This window comes from Camelina sativa, chromosome 8 (genome assembly GCF_030686135.1).
Source record: "Camelina sativa cultivar CO46 ecotype springtype chromosome 8, ASM3068613v1".
In the NCBI taxonomy this organism is placed as follows: domain Eukaryota; kingdom Viridiplantae; phylum Streptophyta; class Magnoliopsida; order Brassicales; family Brassicaceae; genus Camelina; species Camelina sativa.
The window spans coordinates 26867032-26885599 of NC_141887.1; the positions used below are offsets into that span (position 1 = coordinate 26867032).

Below are 18568 nucleotides of genomic sequence, written 5' to 3' on the forward strand. Positions count from 1 at the left end.
AATATGTATATGTTATTTCTAGTGGAGATGATGACATTGGTATATAATATAACTACAATTCCTGTATTTTTAATTGTCATGAGGACATTTAAAAAAAAAAAAAGAATATAGGACGAACTGATGCAATAATAGAGGAAATTAAAAAAACATACTTGTAGTCGTAGATGTTAAGTACGTGTATTATCATATTACCCACAGAAGATGGGTTCGAAGTAGAGGAAATTTAAAAAACATACTTGTAGATGTTAAGTACGTGTATTATCATATTACCCAAAGAAGATGGGTTCGAAGTTCGATCGATGCCTGAGGCTTCCTCTTTTTTTTTAACAAATAAATAAATTACTGATTTTTTTTTGTTTGACATGACGCAAGATTAACATCTACTTAATTCAAGATTTTGCTACTTGATCATTCTTACGAGTAAAACTTGTAAATTTTGGTTATTTGGAATTTTAGTCCTACTACTAGTAAATCAAGAAAAAAAAAAGATTAATTAAGCTCCGAAAACAATACTTACGCTACGAAGTTGAAATAATATAATAAACAAGTGGAAGGATAAATATAGCAAAATCCCCCAAAACAAAAGCTATGCCGACGGAAAGAAGAAAAACAATAGAATTATTATACTTGTCATGTTTTCCTTCTTCATTTTTTTTTCTTTCTGAATATATATTATAATTCAGCTAGCCTCATCACTATATAGTTGAAATCGTTGATTTGCAGTATACTAGAGTGATTCGACAACTGTCTATATTATATCAATAATTGAAAGCAAAGCAGGAATATCGTAGTTTAATTTAGCAATTCAGCTATTCTACGAGATACGAAAACAGCAATATTATTTTTTGCTAAAAAAAAAAAAGTGTTGTACGTTCGCATTAAGAAAAGAAGTGTTTAAAACATATCTCAAGTTTCATAATTATTTTTTTGTTATCTTTGATTGATAATTATGTTGATTATACAATATATATTATTGATATTAAATCTTTGTAGTACTTTTTTTTCTTCCGTAAAATCGATTAATTATGAGATCAGTGATCTACTCTCTAATCTAAAATGGCCACTCTCTGTTCATAATAAGTATTAAAGTACAAAAACATCAGCTTGGACACTAATACTTATTACCCGTATTCGACTCGTTACTCGGTTCGTACCCGTCCCAAAAAAGGATATCCGTAAATTTAGGGTCGAATAAAGGATATTATAATTATATTACCCATGAATAAAGGACGAGTATAGAGTATTAGTTTAGTTTTCAATATCCGTCCCTATACCCGTTTTGTTACCCGACCCGTAAATACTTTTTAATATTTTGTATTATTATTATTTATTATTAATTTATAAATATATTATAGAGTTAAAGTTAAAGCCTAAGTTCAACTTAGTCCAACTCGACGCCCAATTGAATTAATATTTTATTTTTAATTTTTAAGTTTGTAATTTTCTAATTTTTGGACCTATATGTTGCATACATTTATGAATTTTTCCTTTTTCAGATTTTGGAATATGAAATTATTATTGCGATTATTGACAATTTTTTTTATTGGATATTCATTTTTCCGGGTAAGAGTAAAGGTTCGGGTATTTAAAGGGTCAACTATTTTTTTCCGGATACCGTTAGGATCGGGTTGGGTAAAGGATATGAGAAAATTCAACAGTATCTGTTTTTGAAAAACAGATATAAAAAAGATCGATTTAAATTTCATAATTAATGTTATTTCTTCAAACCATTTGAACTCATTGTTTCGGACAGAATGAAGGCTTTAAATTTTTTATTTTCAATTATTATAAAAGCAATAACGCAAATGGATTATCTTTTAGAAAGTAGAGCATGCACGTTATTTAAATGTATATTAAAAATTTTACCGACGTTAGGTATATATAACTTTCAAAAAGATTCCATGGGTTGAAATAAAACTGATGAGCAAAGACATAAATATTCATGTTTAAACAAAAACAATAATAATATGGTTTTAGATATGGGACCAGATGAAGCCATTATAAATGGGGTGAAGATGTAGAAAGACTTAAAGAAACACTATAACGGTTCAACTGTCTCCTTTGTTAAAATTATAATCTAAGCAAGCAGGAGAACGGGAAAAAATAAAAAGATATGGAGGATGAAACGGAACAAGACGACGGCTGCGTTAAGAAGCTTTTGAGCTATGGTTAATTAATTAGCTCGGTTCCGTTATCTTTCTCTGAAGGAGAGGATACAAACGGCAAGTCATCAGAGGCAAAGGGAAGGCTACGCCTTTCTTCTTCGTATCTTTAAAATTTATTTCTGTTTTCTTCCTTATTTTTCCGGTGGTGATATTCTCTGACGAGAAGTACGTAATCCGATTGTTTTTAAGTAGTTCTACGATTGTTCTTGTTGTGTCCTTTGAAAACCTATCTTTATATATATTAAGTTCCAAGTTGCGATTCACCAAGTATAGTAGTACCGTTGCTAACTTTATTAACGGGATGTGAAAGAGTTTGAGACGGTTCTATGTAAAACTAAAGAGTCAATTTGATTTTACAACTATTAATTGTATTCTATAGCTCATTACGTATTTTTTTAATTTCATTTAATATAAAATTTAATGATTTTGTGACCAAACCCACCTGAATCTGCCCTCAGCCGAACCTCCATGAACGAAAGAAGTTGTTGCCAATGACTCCCATTTCACAGTCAACACTTTCTTACCAATTAATTGTTTCTCTTTCGTTTTAGTTCCAACTTCCAAGTCATGATAGTGTAAACAATGAATCCGTAACATCTTAACTATTCCGAAAAAAATATAATGAAAATGGAAAATGAAACCGCTGATTTTTTTTTGAAAATAAACATATGCTAAAGTTTAAATAGCTTTTTTTTTTAAATAAACAAGTGTTTAAGTATAACATTGTTGTCATCATCATGCATATTTTCTAGTCGAAATAAAAAAATGTAAATGATACAAAAGACCAATAATTGAGATATATAAACTGATGGCGAAAATATAACGAATATGTTAAATAAATATATTGTTTTAAGTCAATGAAAATAATTTAATTCTATTGCTCATATATATGTCATCAAACTGTAAAAGTTAACCATCATTAAAAGTATATTCAAATTTTTAGGTAAATATAATGAATTAATATATATATATATATAGCTATTCAGGATATATGTAATTCACCGGAGAACACTATAACTAAATCAACAAGCATGAATTTTACAAATGAAGACAGACTGTATAAGTTGATTTTCAAAAGTTAACTTGAGCTTATATTAAAAGCTTATTTCAAAAGTTAACCTAAGCTTATTTTAAATAGTCTAAATACAATCAACTATTTTAAATCCACCACCATATTTTAGATTCATGAAAACGTTAAATAGATAAAATCTTAATAAACATTTTTTTTTTTTTGTAAACCATAGCAATACTTTTTTTTTCATAGCAAACCTTTACTCATGATTAGTTAATCATTATATACTTAATGAAAACTAGAGATAATGTTTTTTTCCCCATCAAAATTAGAGATACTTTTTTTATTTAATTATTTTATGAATCTGAGTTTATTCATTATTTTCTACAGACATTTTAGTTTATTTAACAAAAAAATTTCTTCAAAAGTTACAATCTAAAACTCTCTAAATTCTCAGTTATGGACATTGAGATTATACACTTCAAAAAATATTAAAGAAAACCTATTAAATGAAAATGATTAATATATTATAAAACCATAGCAATACTTTTTTTTCATAGCAAAACTTTACTCATGATTAGTTAATCATTACATATTTAATGAAAACTATAGATAATGTTTTTTTTCCCATCAAAATTAGAGATACTGTTTTTATTTAATTATATTATGAATCTGAGTTTACTCATTATTTTCTATAGACATTTTAGTTTATTTAACTAAAAAATTTATTCAACTAAAAAAATTATTCAAAAGCTACAATCTAAAACTCTCTAAATTCTCAGTTATGGACATTAATTGAGTTTATACACTTCAAAAATATTAAAGAAAACCTATTAAAATGACAGTGATTAAAATAAAACCATAGCAATACTTTTTTTTTGTTCTAAGCAAAACTTTACTCATGATTAGTTAATCATTATATATTTAATGAAAACTAGAGATAATGTTTTCTTACCCATCAAAATTAGTAATACAGTTTTAATTTATGAATCTGAGTGTATTCATTATTTTCTATATATAGACATTTTACTTTATTTAACTAAAAAATTATCTTCAAAAGCTACAATCTAAAACTCTCTTAATTCTCAGTTATGGACATTGAGATTATCCACTTCAAAAATATTAAAGAAAACCTATTAAATGACAATGATTAATATAAAAATACATTTTTAATTAAGAAAATGCAGTCTTGTCTTTCTAATTGAGTTTTCTTCTTAGATTTATGTTTTAATATATAACTTTGTTTTTAGATTGTTTTCATCTATTTTTATAATATGATGCAGATTGTTGAATAAAAACATAACTATACATAATTATTTGAAATTAATACAAAATACATAGATAATTTACCAATTCGAACGAACAGTCAGAATATAAATACTTGAATCACATATGGTTTTAAGGTAAAGGTCTCAATCGGTGAGCTCTTCTGAAAGATCTCAATCGGTGAGCTCTTCTGAAAGGTCTCAATCAATGAGCTCTCCTGAAAGGTCTGAATCAATGGCATCTTCATCTTCTGAATCTCGCAATGTCCTCAAAATACATTATAAAAAAAAAGTCGTAGGGGAAGTCGATCTCTTCACGTACAGGAACTATGAGGGTCTCGTAAATGCTCTGTCTGATATGTTTGGAGGAGCAACAATTAAGTGTAAGTAACTAAAAAAAAATGTTTTTAGTCGAAGAAAAATAAAATATATCATCTTACGTTTTGTTTCTCGAAAGCTATCATCAAAATTATACAAGAAAAAACAAGTACTTAGTTCATATGCATATTCAAAATAAATAAATAAGAAACTTTGCAAAGATATAGAAATACACAAGTAAAAGAAAGTATGTAGTCTAATGATTTGTGTTAGTGTGTTGTTTCGTAGTCTAATGATTTGTGTTAGTGTGTTGATTTGTAGTCTAATGATTGTTTTAGTGGTGTATTGCTTTGATCAGTTCTACAAACTTATTAAATGTACTATGTACAAACCACATACATGATTTAATTTTTCTAAGTAGGACTTTTCTTTGATTCCAACAGATGGCTATGTATCTAGTGATCACTATACGTTGACGTATATAGACAACGATGAGGATTGGAAGACGGTCGGAGACATCCCTTGGCAGTATGATCCATCTCAATTTTATCTTTCTTTTTTTTATATATAATCCCAGTTTCATGAGCCTTGACTCTATGTTTTGTTGCAGCGATTTTCTGAGTACAGCTCAAAAATTGATCATTATGTGACCGGATCCTTGATCAGAAGTACCACCCGACAATACATGCTAACGAAACCCCAACCAACCACTTTACAACTCTTCAAATGAAGTGAACCATTATCTAAATATTTTTGTATTACAAAGTCAACTTATATAATTTATATAAATAAAAACTATACTTTACCAACTATTTAAACAATACTCGTCTCTCTTATTATTAGTCAAATGTGTAATTAGTTAATATTAATGAGGGAGATGTGAGTTCATTACTTATATAACCATTCAAAATCCGTTTTGGAGATGTGAGTTCATCTTGAACACATCAACGAGCAGACATGATAGAATCTCTCGTCTTGTTTTTGTTATCTCACATAATAAACCTAGAGAGTGAGTGACCCCTTGGGAACAAAAAAAAAAGAATAAACTAACCCGGAGAAAAATTTCACGACCGTATTGAGCTAATCAAGAGCCATATTTTTCTTCATAGCTTCATAAACAATGTACGTAATGCTTGCTGCTGGAACCACTTTGAGAAGATTGGGTAAGATTCCTCTGTAGAAACCTCTCAGACCTTCGCCTCTCATCGTTTTCATAAACTCTTGCTTCATTGTCGTCTCTGAACTATCCGCTTGCATTCTGACATGAAAAAGGATCAAACTTGTTTTCACAAACACAGAGGAGACATAAAGATTGTTACATGATTTCGGGATTCTTTTTGGCGTTTTACCTTGTTCTTACTACCTGTAACGGGTAAACACATGATGCTCCAAGAGCTCCTGATGTCATTCCACAGCTCAGCTGTATCAGTGGACCTGGCTCTACAAAATTTTACGCTGTTTTCAGTATATCACAGAACAAATCATACACGAAGGAAACTTAAGGATCTACGGCGCCAATGCTCTGACCAGTGTCATGAAGAATATATGTCCTAGACAAGTCTTTTAGCGTTTCATATGCAGCTAGGTCAATTCCTGCATAAGGAATAATCCCAAGAAGAGAAGGAAAGAGACCCTTGTAGAATGCCCGAGGTCCCTCTCGAACCCATATATCCTGTGTGAGCTTCCACAACTTTGGTGCTTTTCCACCTTCACTGACACAAGTCTGTAACCGAGTCTTTACGAGATCCATAGGGTAAATAGCGGTTTGAGCAATCGCACCAGCCATTCCACCTGCCAAAAGCCTCCCGCTTGTACCAATATCACCGTCCTCTCCCCCAATCATGGGTTTTAGCATTTCGTACGCACAGAACTTAATGGCGCTTTCAGGAGCAACCTTCATGACATTTAACCCATTACCTCTGAAGAAACCCCTCAAATTATCTTCTCTCCATATCTTCTTAATGGTTGGGAGGACCCCTGCATGTGCTCTTTGAACTTGCAAAACAACTTTCAGGCGATCAAGAGGTGCAGTTGCAGTTCTAGAAACAGCTCCGGCTAGTCCACCAGCGAGAAGTAATCTGCTTCTTTTGACATGTTTGCTTATACCATCTGGTATAACAGCCTGCTCCCCAATATCTATCAAGCACACCCTTTCCCAGTGTTGATATATGTTCTCAATGGTGGCTTCATGAGGGTATAACAAAAGAAAATCTCTCCACTCTTCGAATGTTATAGTTCCATTGTTGTCCTTATCAACATGCTCGACAAAACGAGCGAGTTCCTCATCATCGATCTCAATACCTACAAGAACATAACTGTGGGGCTTATATAGGTAGGGTTGGTGATACTCAACAATCAAATGGGAATACATAAATAAACACTGTAAAGAACCGATCAATTATAACATCAAACACAGTGCCATAAACTCCAGAATTCCCATAAAGGTTGGAAATTTTTAAGTGAGAAAACAGTAGAAAATGGAACAGTACATACCAGCCTTAACAAGAGCTTCCCAAAGCTCCTCAGGCAAAATGCAGCCATTGTGCTCAACATCAATAGCCTGAAAAATCCTGTAGAGCTCAAGCTCCTTAGCATCAATGTAACGACGAAACTCGTGGTAATCAACACGCCCATCTCTATTAGCGTCGCAGACTCTAAACAAATCCCTAGCGTACTTGTACTCGGGAGGAATCTGAAGCGAAGCGAGACCCTTTTCGATCTGGGCGTAATCTAAGAACCCTAAATTCGAATTGTCGAAGAAATCAAACAAACTACGAACCCTGATCTCTCTCTCTTCCATGGTCTCACGTAACGCCAATAGAACATGCTCCATCGTCACGGATACAGGTTTCTTCATCGTGCTTCGGTTCTTGAGCTTCGATTTCGCCGTCTCCATTGCTGGCTGCTTCTGATTCACCGATCGAATCAAATCGATACAAACAACAAAAATTATAATGCTTTCTTCGCATTCACACACATAGGGGAGGTTTGAATGATTCTACGGATCGTTGATCATCTCGCGGAGGAGGAGTGAGTCCTGGGTTCTGAGAAAGAAGAAGAAGACTTTGAAACAGCAGCGAATGAGTCTTTCAAAACAAATTTCTAAAAAGTTTGGAAATTTACTACTTCACTTGGGAGATAGAGACAGAGACAACAAAAAAGGAGTTAATGTGAGTCTTCTTTGTTCTGTCTGGGTAATAACAAACGGTGGCCGGTGAAGCAAAATCCGGCGGTCATCTGTCAACCGCAAGTGACGCTAACATAAAAAATATCCCAATCTCTCTCTCTCTCTCTCTATATGTTCCACGTGCTATTCTTTTACACGGCACGTGCGAATGGAGCCGGTCAAAATTGATTATACCGCGTGCGTATCCCCGTTTTTGATCTAAACCGAATTAGGTCAAATCAAATTTTTTTTAATACGAATAAATTAAAACTTAAGTGTGAGATAATCGGTAACCGACCTTAGCTCAGTTGGTAGAGCGGAAGACTGTAGTCTGTGACAGCAAATCTTTAGGTCGCTGGTTCGATTCCGGCAGGTCGGATTTTTTTTTGTTTTTTTTAATATATTTAAAAAAACGCTTTTGTGCCATTATTTACAATTCTTTTGTAATCTCTATTAATCGTGCAGCTATTTTTGGACAGTGAAATATTAAAAGAATCTCTTAGCTTCATCAACCGCAAAAGAAGATTCTGATTCTACAAAAGCTCAAAATATTCTCCTTCTTCCATTTCACAGACAAAGCACACAAAAGAACTGATTCTACATGTTTTCCTTCACTACTAATCCCAGCTCAGCCAATTTTGGAACAGAACTGTCTCCTCCCTCAACAAATATTTCCAACACAAAAAAAATTAATCTATAATTTTGCCACTGTATAGTTTCTCAAGTATTTTGGCTATTTTCGTATCTTTTGTAATTTAGCAAATCAACTTAGAAACTAACGGTTTGTGTTAATTGTCAGATGGGCCTGATTATTTGTGGTATTGGCCTGCGTTGCCGATAGATGCAATTTGAACATCTCTGAACGAACGAAACAAGAACCATATATATAGTTACAATACACACATACGTGTATTTTATTTTGTTGTGTATATGTATGTATGCATGCAAGTATTCATACGTCTTTGGGCCGATAAGTTTGAAATTGACAAAAAAGGCAGTGGTTGAGATTTGCGAGAGCTTAGAAGGCCGCAAAGGTTGAAAGGGCGGTGAGGCCGGCGTGCGTGCGGCCATCCCCAATTTCCGTTATTGTCAACGTTTTTTTCTTTTTCTTTTCTTTATATTCTGTCTGTCGGGATCATGGTTGTATTTGTGTTTAATTTGTATTGTTTTGTAACTTGTAAGCAACGGTCGTTTATTCATATATCGAAGACTTTGAGTCTTTGAGTACTATTTAAAAATAATGTAACATGTTAATGTTTGAGTATTTTGGTATAATGTAACACGTTAAAAGAAGATGCACTTTCTACACAGAAACAAAAAATGTTATAGTTTTTAACATAATCCCAATTGTTTAAAACATAGTATAACATAATAATAATCCGACTGACTTAAATTATTCAGAAAACAAACTTTCTTAAAAAAATAGTTAGGAACTTAGGATAACTCGTTTGTTGTAACATATCGGAACTTTTTGTCTGGCTAGTTTACACTTCGTTTGAAAATTGTATACTGGTCACTTGTTTTCCCGACAAATATTACTTTATTTAAACCGCCCATATAAAAACAGGAGATCCAGAGTTCATATTCCTAGCTAATCAATTAGTTGATCCTTTAACATATTAAGGCTAATTATCGTCTATTCGATCGACTGATGATTAATAGGTTTCTAAACCAATAGCTTTCCATATTAATTTACTAAGGGGAGGTATTGGTTTAGAATTCAGAAAGAATTTTAATGACTTTAAAAGTTAGGTAAAATATGTAGTTATTCAATCAAGACTTTTAAAAACTCTTTAAAACTTTGGTGTTATTGGTTGTGAATTTGTAAAAAGTTATCTAAAATCTTGATAAATCTAGTGTTATTGGATTAAGAGTTTTATAAAGTCATTAAAAGTTTTATGTTATTCAAGTAAAACAAAAGAATTTTGGATTGTTAATGAATTCAAATTTTATGTTATTGGTTTAGGATTTTATATCATTTCCTTCATAACAAAAGTCATGAAAACTCTTTCATCAAATAGAAAGATTTTACAAGATTAGGAAAAACAAATCATCAAGATTTTAAAAAATTTCCTAAACAATCTCTTAGAATCCTTAACTTTCAATTTTCTATGATTCTAACAATTAGTAAAAACATAAAGTCATTAAAATTCTTTCTAAATCCTAAACCAATACCTCCCCTAACCTTTTATGTCTTAGGTAATTAATCTTCACTACAAAAATATTTCAGATATAGACAATCAGGACTAACAAAAAATGGTTTTTGATTTTTGAACTTTTGATCGTAATAAACTTATGTAGTAGCATCACAGAGGTGTCATACACGCGCCTCAATCGAGCGTGTTAATATTTGATTCCAGTAGAGAGAGTACAAAGATTGCTTTGTTTGAAGTTACACGTACGAATGTCTTGAAGTTGAAGTACAAATATTTGTCGGCGGCCGAGATTTACATACCGACCGATCAGTTTTTAGCACTAACTAACCATTTACGCTAATAATATAACACATGTTGAAGAAACAACTTAAAAGAAAAGAAAAGAAAAGAAAAAAAAAAACAAGACAAGTGAAAGAGGAGGTAACGCGTTGGTCGGAAAGTATTTAATAATAACGAAAACTCATTATCATAGTAACCATCATTTCAATTGATATGATGAAGATAAGAAAAACGAGTCTCTCAATTTCAAAACGAAATGATTTTTAAAAAAAAAAAACTGCATTTTAATGTTCATTGAATCTAACTCAATTTGTTAATGCCCTCCATTTAGTTTTTGTTTTATTTATATACGGTTTATAAATTTACACCAGAATTATGACACACGGACATAAACCACTAATATGTGATTTTTTAAATAAAATTAGTTAGTATATCATGTGTTTATATTAATGAATATGCGTCCACATTTCCTACATCATTGTCTATTAGTTGTACACAACTTGTAATAATAATATATACGTATATATCATGCCTTAAGTGTATTACACATGCTTGGAAAAACTTGATGAAATAAAATCAAAATAAAAACATAGGTCAAAAGAAGTCAATCTCTTTGGATTGACAAAAGTCAAGGATTTGAACAAACGCTTGGGGAATCTGTTTTGGTCAAGTTTTCATACTTGTTATAACTTCCAAAGCCAGTATCAATCTTTTTATTTTATTTTAATAAGAACCAAAAAAGGCTAGTAAAAGTCTCATTATACAGATAAACCAAACTACTTTCGAAACCCTGATACGAGTATAATGGAAATTACTTTTCATAATTCTTTTTAATATATATTGTCAACAAGCGTGATTCGAATACGACATTATACTATATATAGTCTTCGTTGTTTTCGAACAATAATAGTAATTTCTTATAATTAACCTGACCATAAACGATCATACGTGCGTAGCAATTCTCTGAATTCAAATTGACTCAAGAGAGCCCACAAAACAGAGGTCAAAACTTTCCAATTAAAATAGAAAGGAATTTTGTGTTTGTGTAAATTTGATCTATGATTAATCTTCATCTTTCGTTAAATTGTGTTTTTATTCTTCTTCTCAATTTTCAAATCAAAACCAAACTGATGATAAATGAATAGGTTGGTTAATATATACTTTTAAGTGTTGCAAACATTTTTGACGACATTCCAAATTTTTAAGTGTAACATTTTTGTATATAATTAATTTCTTCTTTAATACAAAACGAGTTACCCAAAAAAAAAAAAATTAACAAATCCAAATGCAAGGGTTGTTAACGAAGAACCCTATAAACTCTTGAAAGAAGATAAAAAAATCAAAGTGATCACAAACAAACATACGTACTGAAAGAAAATACAAAACACTCAAAAAACATATGATCCCCTCATAACAAGTGACCCAACATCCCTTATTACCAATTTATTAAGGATCTCAAAAACCCGAATTAGGAGGTGAAGAACCCCCAAAATGCAAATATCTGGCGTAATCTTGTTCTTCTTTTTGCCTCGAAGATCCACCAGACGATGAAGAAGTTGTAGTTGATAGGGTCGGATGATTATACATTGAGCCTCCAGTTTCCCCACCGGCCAAGCTATAGCTTAGTGCATCGGTACTACTATTTCCCCCTTGATGAAGATATTGGTTATAGTAGTATTGGTTATAATATGGTAAGGTTTGCGGATTAGTCTGTGGATTTGAGTAGTAAATTTGATTATTAGAGGAGTAATAGTTTGGTGGACCGGTAAGAGTACTATTGTTACTTGCTAGTTGAGCCCTCTCGGGGAAATTGAGTTTTGCCTTGCTTCCTTTGAACTTAAGAGCTGCTTCATCATAAGCTAAAGCTGCAGCTTCCGCAGTCTCAAATGTCCCGAGCCACACACGTGCTGCCTTTTGCGGGTCCCGAATTTCAGCTGCCCACTTTCCCCATGGTCGTTGTCTTACCCCTCTATAGTGCCTCTTCTTCAAGGGTCCTTCAAATAATCAACAAGTGAAAGCATTCATATGTGTTGGATATATGTGTGTGTGTGTGTGTGTATATTTGATTGATTTATCATATGTACATAAAACTAGACAAAAAGAACTACTATTATCATTTTCTATGTACATATCACCACATAAATATGCTAACTAATCCAAGTTTATGCCATAATATGCATATATATATATATATATGTAATTATAGATCTACCTTGATCTTGAGTGGGAGGAACCTGTTGGTTAGGATCTTGTTGATTATAAAGAACAGGTTGATGTTGATTATTATCATGAGAGCTGCTTTGGTTTCCAATGACTTGAGTCAAGGCTGAAACCATGGCACGCATGTCGTACTGGGATCGGGCCGAGAAGAAAGGGAATATGTTTTCATCATCGTCGCCTTCTTTCTTTTCATCCGATTCAGCGGCTCGAAAGGGTCTCTTTCCATAATTTCTTGAATTCGCCATCTTGTAAAAATCCTTTAAACCCCCTTTTGCATGTGATTTAGAATTTGTCTATAGATTTTAGGGTTACAGATTTTCAACTGAGGATGCGCTGATGAACATGAGAAACAAAGAAGACAAAGAAGGAAAATGAAAGAGGGAATATATAATTAGGGTTTTGGGGTGAGCAATTTCTGAAGGTTTTATAGCATTTTTCGTCTGTGTGAACATAAGACAAACAACAAAAATTTAACGTCAAGCTGAAGTTTTGCATATTCTTATATATATATATATATATATATATATATTTCTAGCTATTATAATTTTTAAGAAACTTAAAAATCATGCATTTATATATCACTGTACTCGATAAAACTGTAGAACGCGTGAAAAAGCTTTTCGATGATTCGCTTATTGAAAGAAATGCGTACGTGTGAATCTGAAGATGTTAAGAAATGTATATCAATAATAAAGATTAGCAGAAAGGCTCTAACAGAAGAATGCATGTAAATTAATATGAACGCTATATAAAGATCAAAAATGACAAAAAGGGAGAAAAAAAGTTTAAAGAAGGAGCATGCATGTATATATATTCTGTTTAATTGTTTCTTTTCAACAACACATGCATGGAATCGAAGAAGAGAACAAACAAATTATATTCTTTTTGAGAGTTTAATTTAAAATACAAAAAAACAAAACATACATATTCTTCGTGTATAACTACTATAAACCGACATTCTCTGAAAAGCAGAAGGAATAATTAAGAAAATAGTTAAATTGTTTTCTATATGGTGTAGTTGTGATATATTTTAACAAAAAGGAAAATACAGTAAAACTTCTATAAATTAATAATGTTGGGACCAAGACATTTTATTAATTTATAGTAATATTAATTTATCTATAAATTAATAATTATTATTTTATAGTATAAATTAATAATTATTAATTTATAGGTATATTCTTAATTGTTTAATTTTTAAAAAATTATGAATTGAGACAATTTTTGCAAAATAAGATTAGAATTTTGGATATTGTACGTAAATTTTATGGTATTGTAATTAAATTTGAAATAATTAAAAAATATTATTGACAATGAATTAAACATATTATAGACAAAATCACTTATACAAATGACGTAAATATTCAAATTTATGAATAAGAATATAAATTATCATATTTTAATAGTCTATCAAACTATCAAAATGCAAATGATGCATATTTAATAATTGAAAACTTTTAAAAGTCTTAGCTGTTTTATGAAATATTATAGAATATTTTATATCATTATAGTTTGAAGATACAGCATAACAATTATTTTATAATATGAGGTTTAAGAGAAACATACTTTACTATATAAACATATATATATACATGTAAATTTACGCAGCAGAAAAAAAAGTATATGTAAATTTACATGATTATTAATTTATGATGTTATTGAGACCATATTTTACATGAGAATTTCAAAAAAATTATTATCTTATTATCTTATCGAATTTTGTTATTTTTTACACTGTTTCGACTTGGGACTACCAAAATTTATTAATTTATAGTGTTTATTAATTTATAGAGTATTAATTTATAGAGGTTTTATTGTACATGTTGTGAGCTATATATATAAAAAGTGTTCACGTACGTGTGAGTGGGGTCTTTTTTTTTCCTAAAAAAAGATTTGGATAGAGATTGAAAAACAAAAGTTACGTTCGAGAAATGTGTACACACTGATCACTAACTCAAGTGAAAACGTGTAACTTTTGCTATTCGAAGATGTTTTATAATTTCATCTATAGCTGGCAATAGTTCAGTTTATACTTCACATCAATGTGGTAGGTTTTGATCCAGTGATGAACAAAACGTTTTTACATGCCTACACTAAGTCCAAGATTCAAGTTTTAGAAAGAAAGCAGATTATCACAATTCGTGAGTTCATCAAACTAGGAGTAAATTTTATTAATAGTCATCCAAAAATTATATGTAAAACGGGTTAGATTAATACGAACAATATTTTCTTTATAATGAACGATTAAAGATAGTGGTTCTCGATGTAGAAAGTGTTGAGGTTTTCTAAATCCAAGTCAAGTCTCGTTGATATTGTCCGGTTTGAGTTGAGATAGCAAAGTCCGCACGGATTTGTTATTGGGCTCTTTTCCAAAATATCTCATTCTATGTAGGGTTTGACTTGACTTATATATTAGAAACTTATTTTTTAAATTTCTAATGTGGAATGTTGGCTTGCATCCAACAATAGAAAGTTTACAATGTTCACAACAACATCTAAAAGGAACCATTTTGGTATTAACAAACTATTTAAGGATATATGTTCACAAAATCACTTTGTATGATGGGGTCCTTGACAAGTCACAGTTCACAACCAACGACATTTCATGGTCCCAGCTCCCAAATATTAGATTTTGATTATCCTAAAAACTCGCTCTTAATATTATTCGAAGAAAACACTTTTTTTTAGGTGGAGACAGAGGTTTATTTATTTATTACGGGAAGTAGGAGAGGAACTTAAATAAGAGAGTTCCAATCGAAAGAAGTTAGAACATAATTATCGGTAGTCTCTTCTAAAGGGAGTTGTTAAATTTTTTATGAATTAATTGTATATTGTTTTGAATATAAGAATCTATGATTTCTTAGATAAAATTTTCTTTTCCATTGGTAAGTTCTAATTTTGGGTTTCTTATTTTTGAAAATATTATTTTTTTAAATTTAAAATTTTTAAATAGAATAGAAGTTGTATAAATGTGTAAACATTTAAGATTTTATAAAATTAGAAAATATTGCATTTTAATTAATTTTCAAACATACAAAACATAATAAAAACATTAATACATATTACAATAGAAGTGCAATTCATAAATGGAGAGAATGATTAATTTTAATACTGATTTGCTCCAAATTTTGCCCAAATATTCTCAACCAAATCATCTTGCAAGAATTTTTTTTTTCGATCACGAGCATCCTTTCGAAGTTTGAGCATAGTAGCGACACATGAAAGCCTGGTTGTTGGAAGCGTGTAGTAAACTTCTAAAGCTCTATTTGACTCAAATTGTGCGAATTCAGTTTCATCAAACAGAGTGTACACATCTCGTTCGTCTTCTACTATCATATTGTGCATTACGATACACGCTCTCATTATTTTTCCAATTTTTACATTATCCCAAATAAGAGCCGGATTTTTGACTACGGCAAATAGAGCCTGCAAAACTCCAAAAGCACGCTCTACATCTTTACGCACAGCTTCTTGTTGTCTTGCAAATAAAGAGGTTTTTGGAGTTTGTGGCAGTAGAATAGATTGGATAAAAGTAGACCATTTTGGATAAATACCATCCGTCAGATAGTAAACCAATTTATACTCATGTCAGTTGACACTGTATTTAACTTTAGGAGCTCGACCATGCAAAATATCATCAAAGACTGGAGATCGGTCAAGAATATTGATATCGTTTAATGTACCTGGTAGTCCAAAGAAAGCATGCCAGATCCAGAGATCATACAAAGCCACCGCCTCTAAAACGATTGTAGGCTTTCCAGATCCGCGGGTGTATTGACCTTTCCATGCGGTGGGACAATTCTTCCACTCCCAATGCATACAATCGATGCTTCCAATCATGCCGGGAAATCCGCGATACTCGCCAATGTCGAGTAGTCTTTGAAGATCTGCTGGTGTGGGTCTTCTCAAGTACTCATCTCCAAATAAATTTACGACTGAATCTGTAAAATTGTCCAAGCATGATAGCGCCACGGTTTCAGAAAGTCGGAGGTATTCGTCAAACGCATCAGCTGCAGAACCATATGCCATCATACGAATTGTTGCTGTACACTTTTGCAATGTAGACAGACCCAACCTAGCATCTCTTCTTTGTTGAAAATAGGGAACTTTATTTGCGAGCTTATCCACAATACGAATGAATAATGGCTTGTTCATTCTAAAACGGCAGCGGAAAATGTTGGGAGGGTAAGTAGCATCCTCACTGAAATAATCATTCCACAAGTGGTCATGACCGACTTCTCTATTTCTTTCAATGTGAATTCGCTTTTTTCTTGGTTTAGGTGGTGGTTGACTTTGGATTGGTGGAGTAAGAAGATTTTGTCATACATGATTGGTGATTTGATCGCATGTTTGATTAAAACATTCATCAAGTATGTCATCAACATCATTTTGGGAAGAAGAAGCCATTTTAGAATGTTTAGAAATAAAGAAAAGGTGCTTTTGTGTTTAAAATTTAGAGAAGGAGATGATTGGTTTGGTGTGAATATTTGTTGTGGTGGCTTTGGACATTATATAGAAAATTTTGGACATTACATGTGGTTGTAAAATGATAAGAAAACATGTGGTACAAACATTGGATACAATATGTGGTTGTAAAATGATAAGAAAACATGTGTGGTAGAAGCACAAAAATACAAAAGTGCTTGTAAAAATATGTGGTGAAAGTACAACAATATTCAAAAGTGAAATTGTACTTCTACAATTATGTGAACATCTTCGAATCTACCTTCTTCTTTATGTGTCACGGGTCATCTTTGGTGGAAATCGGTTTGTACCTGCATATTACACGAAGAAAACAAGGAAGCAAACTTAAACAAAGTTCATTCGATTACGAAAAACACAAGGAAGCAAACTTAAACATAGTTCATTCGATTACAAAATTAAAACACTAAACTCGACACAGACAGTCGAATACATAAAACACTACATTCAAATACATTTGAAAACACTACAAACACGAACATAGTTCATACAACATATGCATACTTCTAAAGTTCAACCTGATGACATCATATCATCAATTAGCTTCTCCTTAAGAGCTTTTTCTGATTCAGTTAGTGAATTCTTTTTAGCAATCAGATTTTCAAGCATCACATGCTTGATATGCTCCTTCTTCATAGCGAACTCCTTCTCTTTCAATTCAAATTCCTTCTGCTTCATCTCATACATCTTCGAAACTCGATCCAACTGAAACTCCAAGTAAGCTTTCCCATCTTCCTCCACATCAATCGGTTGGGTGTTAGAGCTTTTTTTGGACTTCCCCTTGGCAGCCTTAACACCAGAAGGACGGGGCAATATTTCATCCACATCAATCGGATGGTGTGCATCCTGTTCAGACCCATCAATACTCGCTCTTCCCCTTTTCACTCCATTACCTTTAATAGATGTGGAGACACACCATTTTTGATTGTATCTTAAGACAAGTCATGCATGCTCCAAGGTAAACCTATGTCCATGATCATTAAAGTATATCTCATGTGCTAACTTCATCACATCATCTTCATTCTGTCCACTAGACTTCTCCCTAGTCGCAGCCTCATAACATCCAGCGAACTTGCACACCAAGTCGTTTATCCTCCCCCACCTCTTCTTACAGTGACTCGCCTCTCTCTTTGGCCGACCCACAACATTCGGACATGATGCAAAGTATTTCGCAATCCTCCCCCAAAAGGATGCAAGTTTTTGCTGGTTGGAAGTTATCGGATCCTTGCTAGTGTTGAGCCAAGCGCCGACCAACATGATATCATCTGTTGGTAACCATGCTTGCCTCTTGCGGTTTTCTTGTGGGGATGCAGGTGAAGATGGAGCTTTAGAACATGGACTTAGAGAAGGAGAGTAATCGAGGTTTTGGGTATCAAGTTGACTTTATAACAGATTCAAATAGCTAGAGGTCGGACGATATGGATTCATGTAATCGTTTGGATCCATATTGCTAAAGGGAGAAGGAGATGTGTTTGTTTGTGTTAATCGAAAAACAAGAGATTGCT

At 32.1% G+C, this 18568-nt stretch overlaps 2 protein-coding genes, 1 long non-coding RNA gene, 1 other non-coding gene and 2 pseudogenes across 7 annotated transcripts; 2 read left to right on the forward strand and 4 right to left on the reverse strand.

The window, feature by feature from the left end:
* Window positions 1-4362: 4362 nt before the first annotated feature.
* On the forward strand, window positions 4363-5572 carry LOC104708368 (uncharacterized). Its single transcript, XR_015564297.1, has 3 exons — window positions 4363-4825; window positions 5204-5288; window positions 5371-5572. It is a non-coding gene; the product is annotated as an uncharacterized LOC104708368 (long non-coding RNA).
* On the reverse strand, window positions 5573-8047 carry LOC104708369 (calcium-dependent mitochondrial ATP-magnesium/phosphate carrier protein 3). 4 transcript variants are annotated; one of them, XM_010424923.3, is made up of 5 exons: window positions 7884-8047; window positions 7254-7804; window positions 6288-7061; window positions 6110-6200; window positions 5573-6018 (listed from the first exon to the last, which is right to left on the reverse strand). In XM_010424923.3, the coding sequence occupies exons 2-5, from the start codon at window positions 7654-7656 to the stop codon at window positions 5841-5843; spliced, it is 1446 nt and encodes a 481-aa protein (XP_010423225.2). In that variant the 5' UTR covers window positions 7657-7804; window positions 7884-8047; the 3' UTR covers window positions 5573-5840. The 4 variants fall into 4 exon arrangements, with proteins under 4 accessions (XP_010423225.2, XP_010423226.2, XP_087318802.1 ...); XM_010424924.3 differs by having other exon boundaries at window positions 7887-8023; XM_087462676.1 differs by having other exon boundaries at window positions 6124-6200; window positions 7884-8018.
* A 172-nt stretch (window positions 8048-8219) lies between these two features.
* TRNAY-GUA (transfer RNA tyrosine (anticodon GUA)) lies at window positions 8220-8305 on the forward strand. Its single transcript is given in 2 exon segments — window positions 8220-8256; window positions 8270-8305. It is a non-coding gene; the product is annotated as a tRNA-Tyr (tRNA).
* Window positions 8306-11676: 3371 nt separating this feature from the next.
* LOC104708370 (ethylene-responsive transcription factor ERF115-like) lies at window positions 11677-12970 on the reverse strand. The gene is made up of 2 exons (XM_010424927.3): window positions 12574-12970; window positions 11677-12355 (listed from the first exon to the last, which is right to left on the reverse strand). Exons 1-2 carry the CDS (start codon window positions 12824-12826, stop codon window positions 11817-11819), a joined length of 792 nt encoding a protein of 263 aa, XP_010423229.1. The 5' UTR covers window positions 12827-12970; the 3' UTR covers window positions 11677-11816.
* A 2993-nt stretch (window positions 12971-15963) lies between these two features.
* Window positions 15964-17750, reverse strand: LOC147940512 (uncharacterized; annotated as a pseudogene).
* Window positions 17751-18005: 255 nt separating this feature from the next.
* LOC104709894 (glutathione S-transferase T3 pseudogene) lies at window positions 18006-18320 on the reverse strand (annotated as a pseudogene).
* Window positions 18321-18568: the final 248 nt, after the last annotated feature.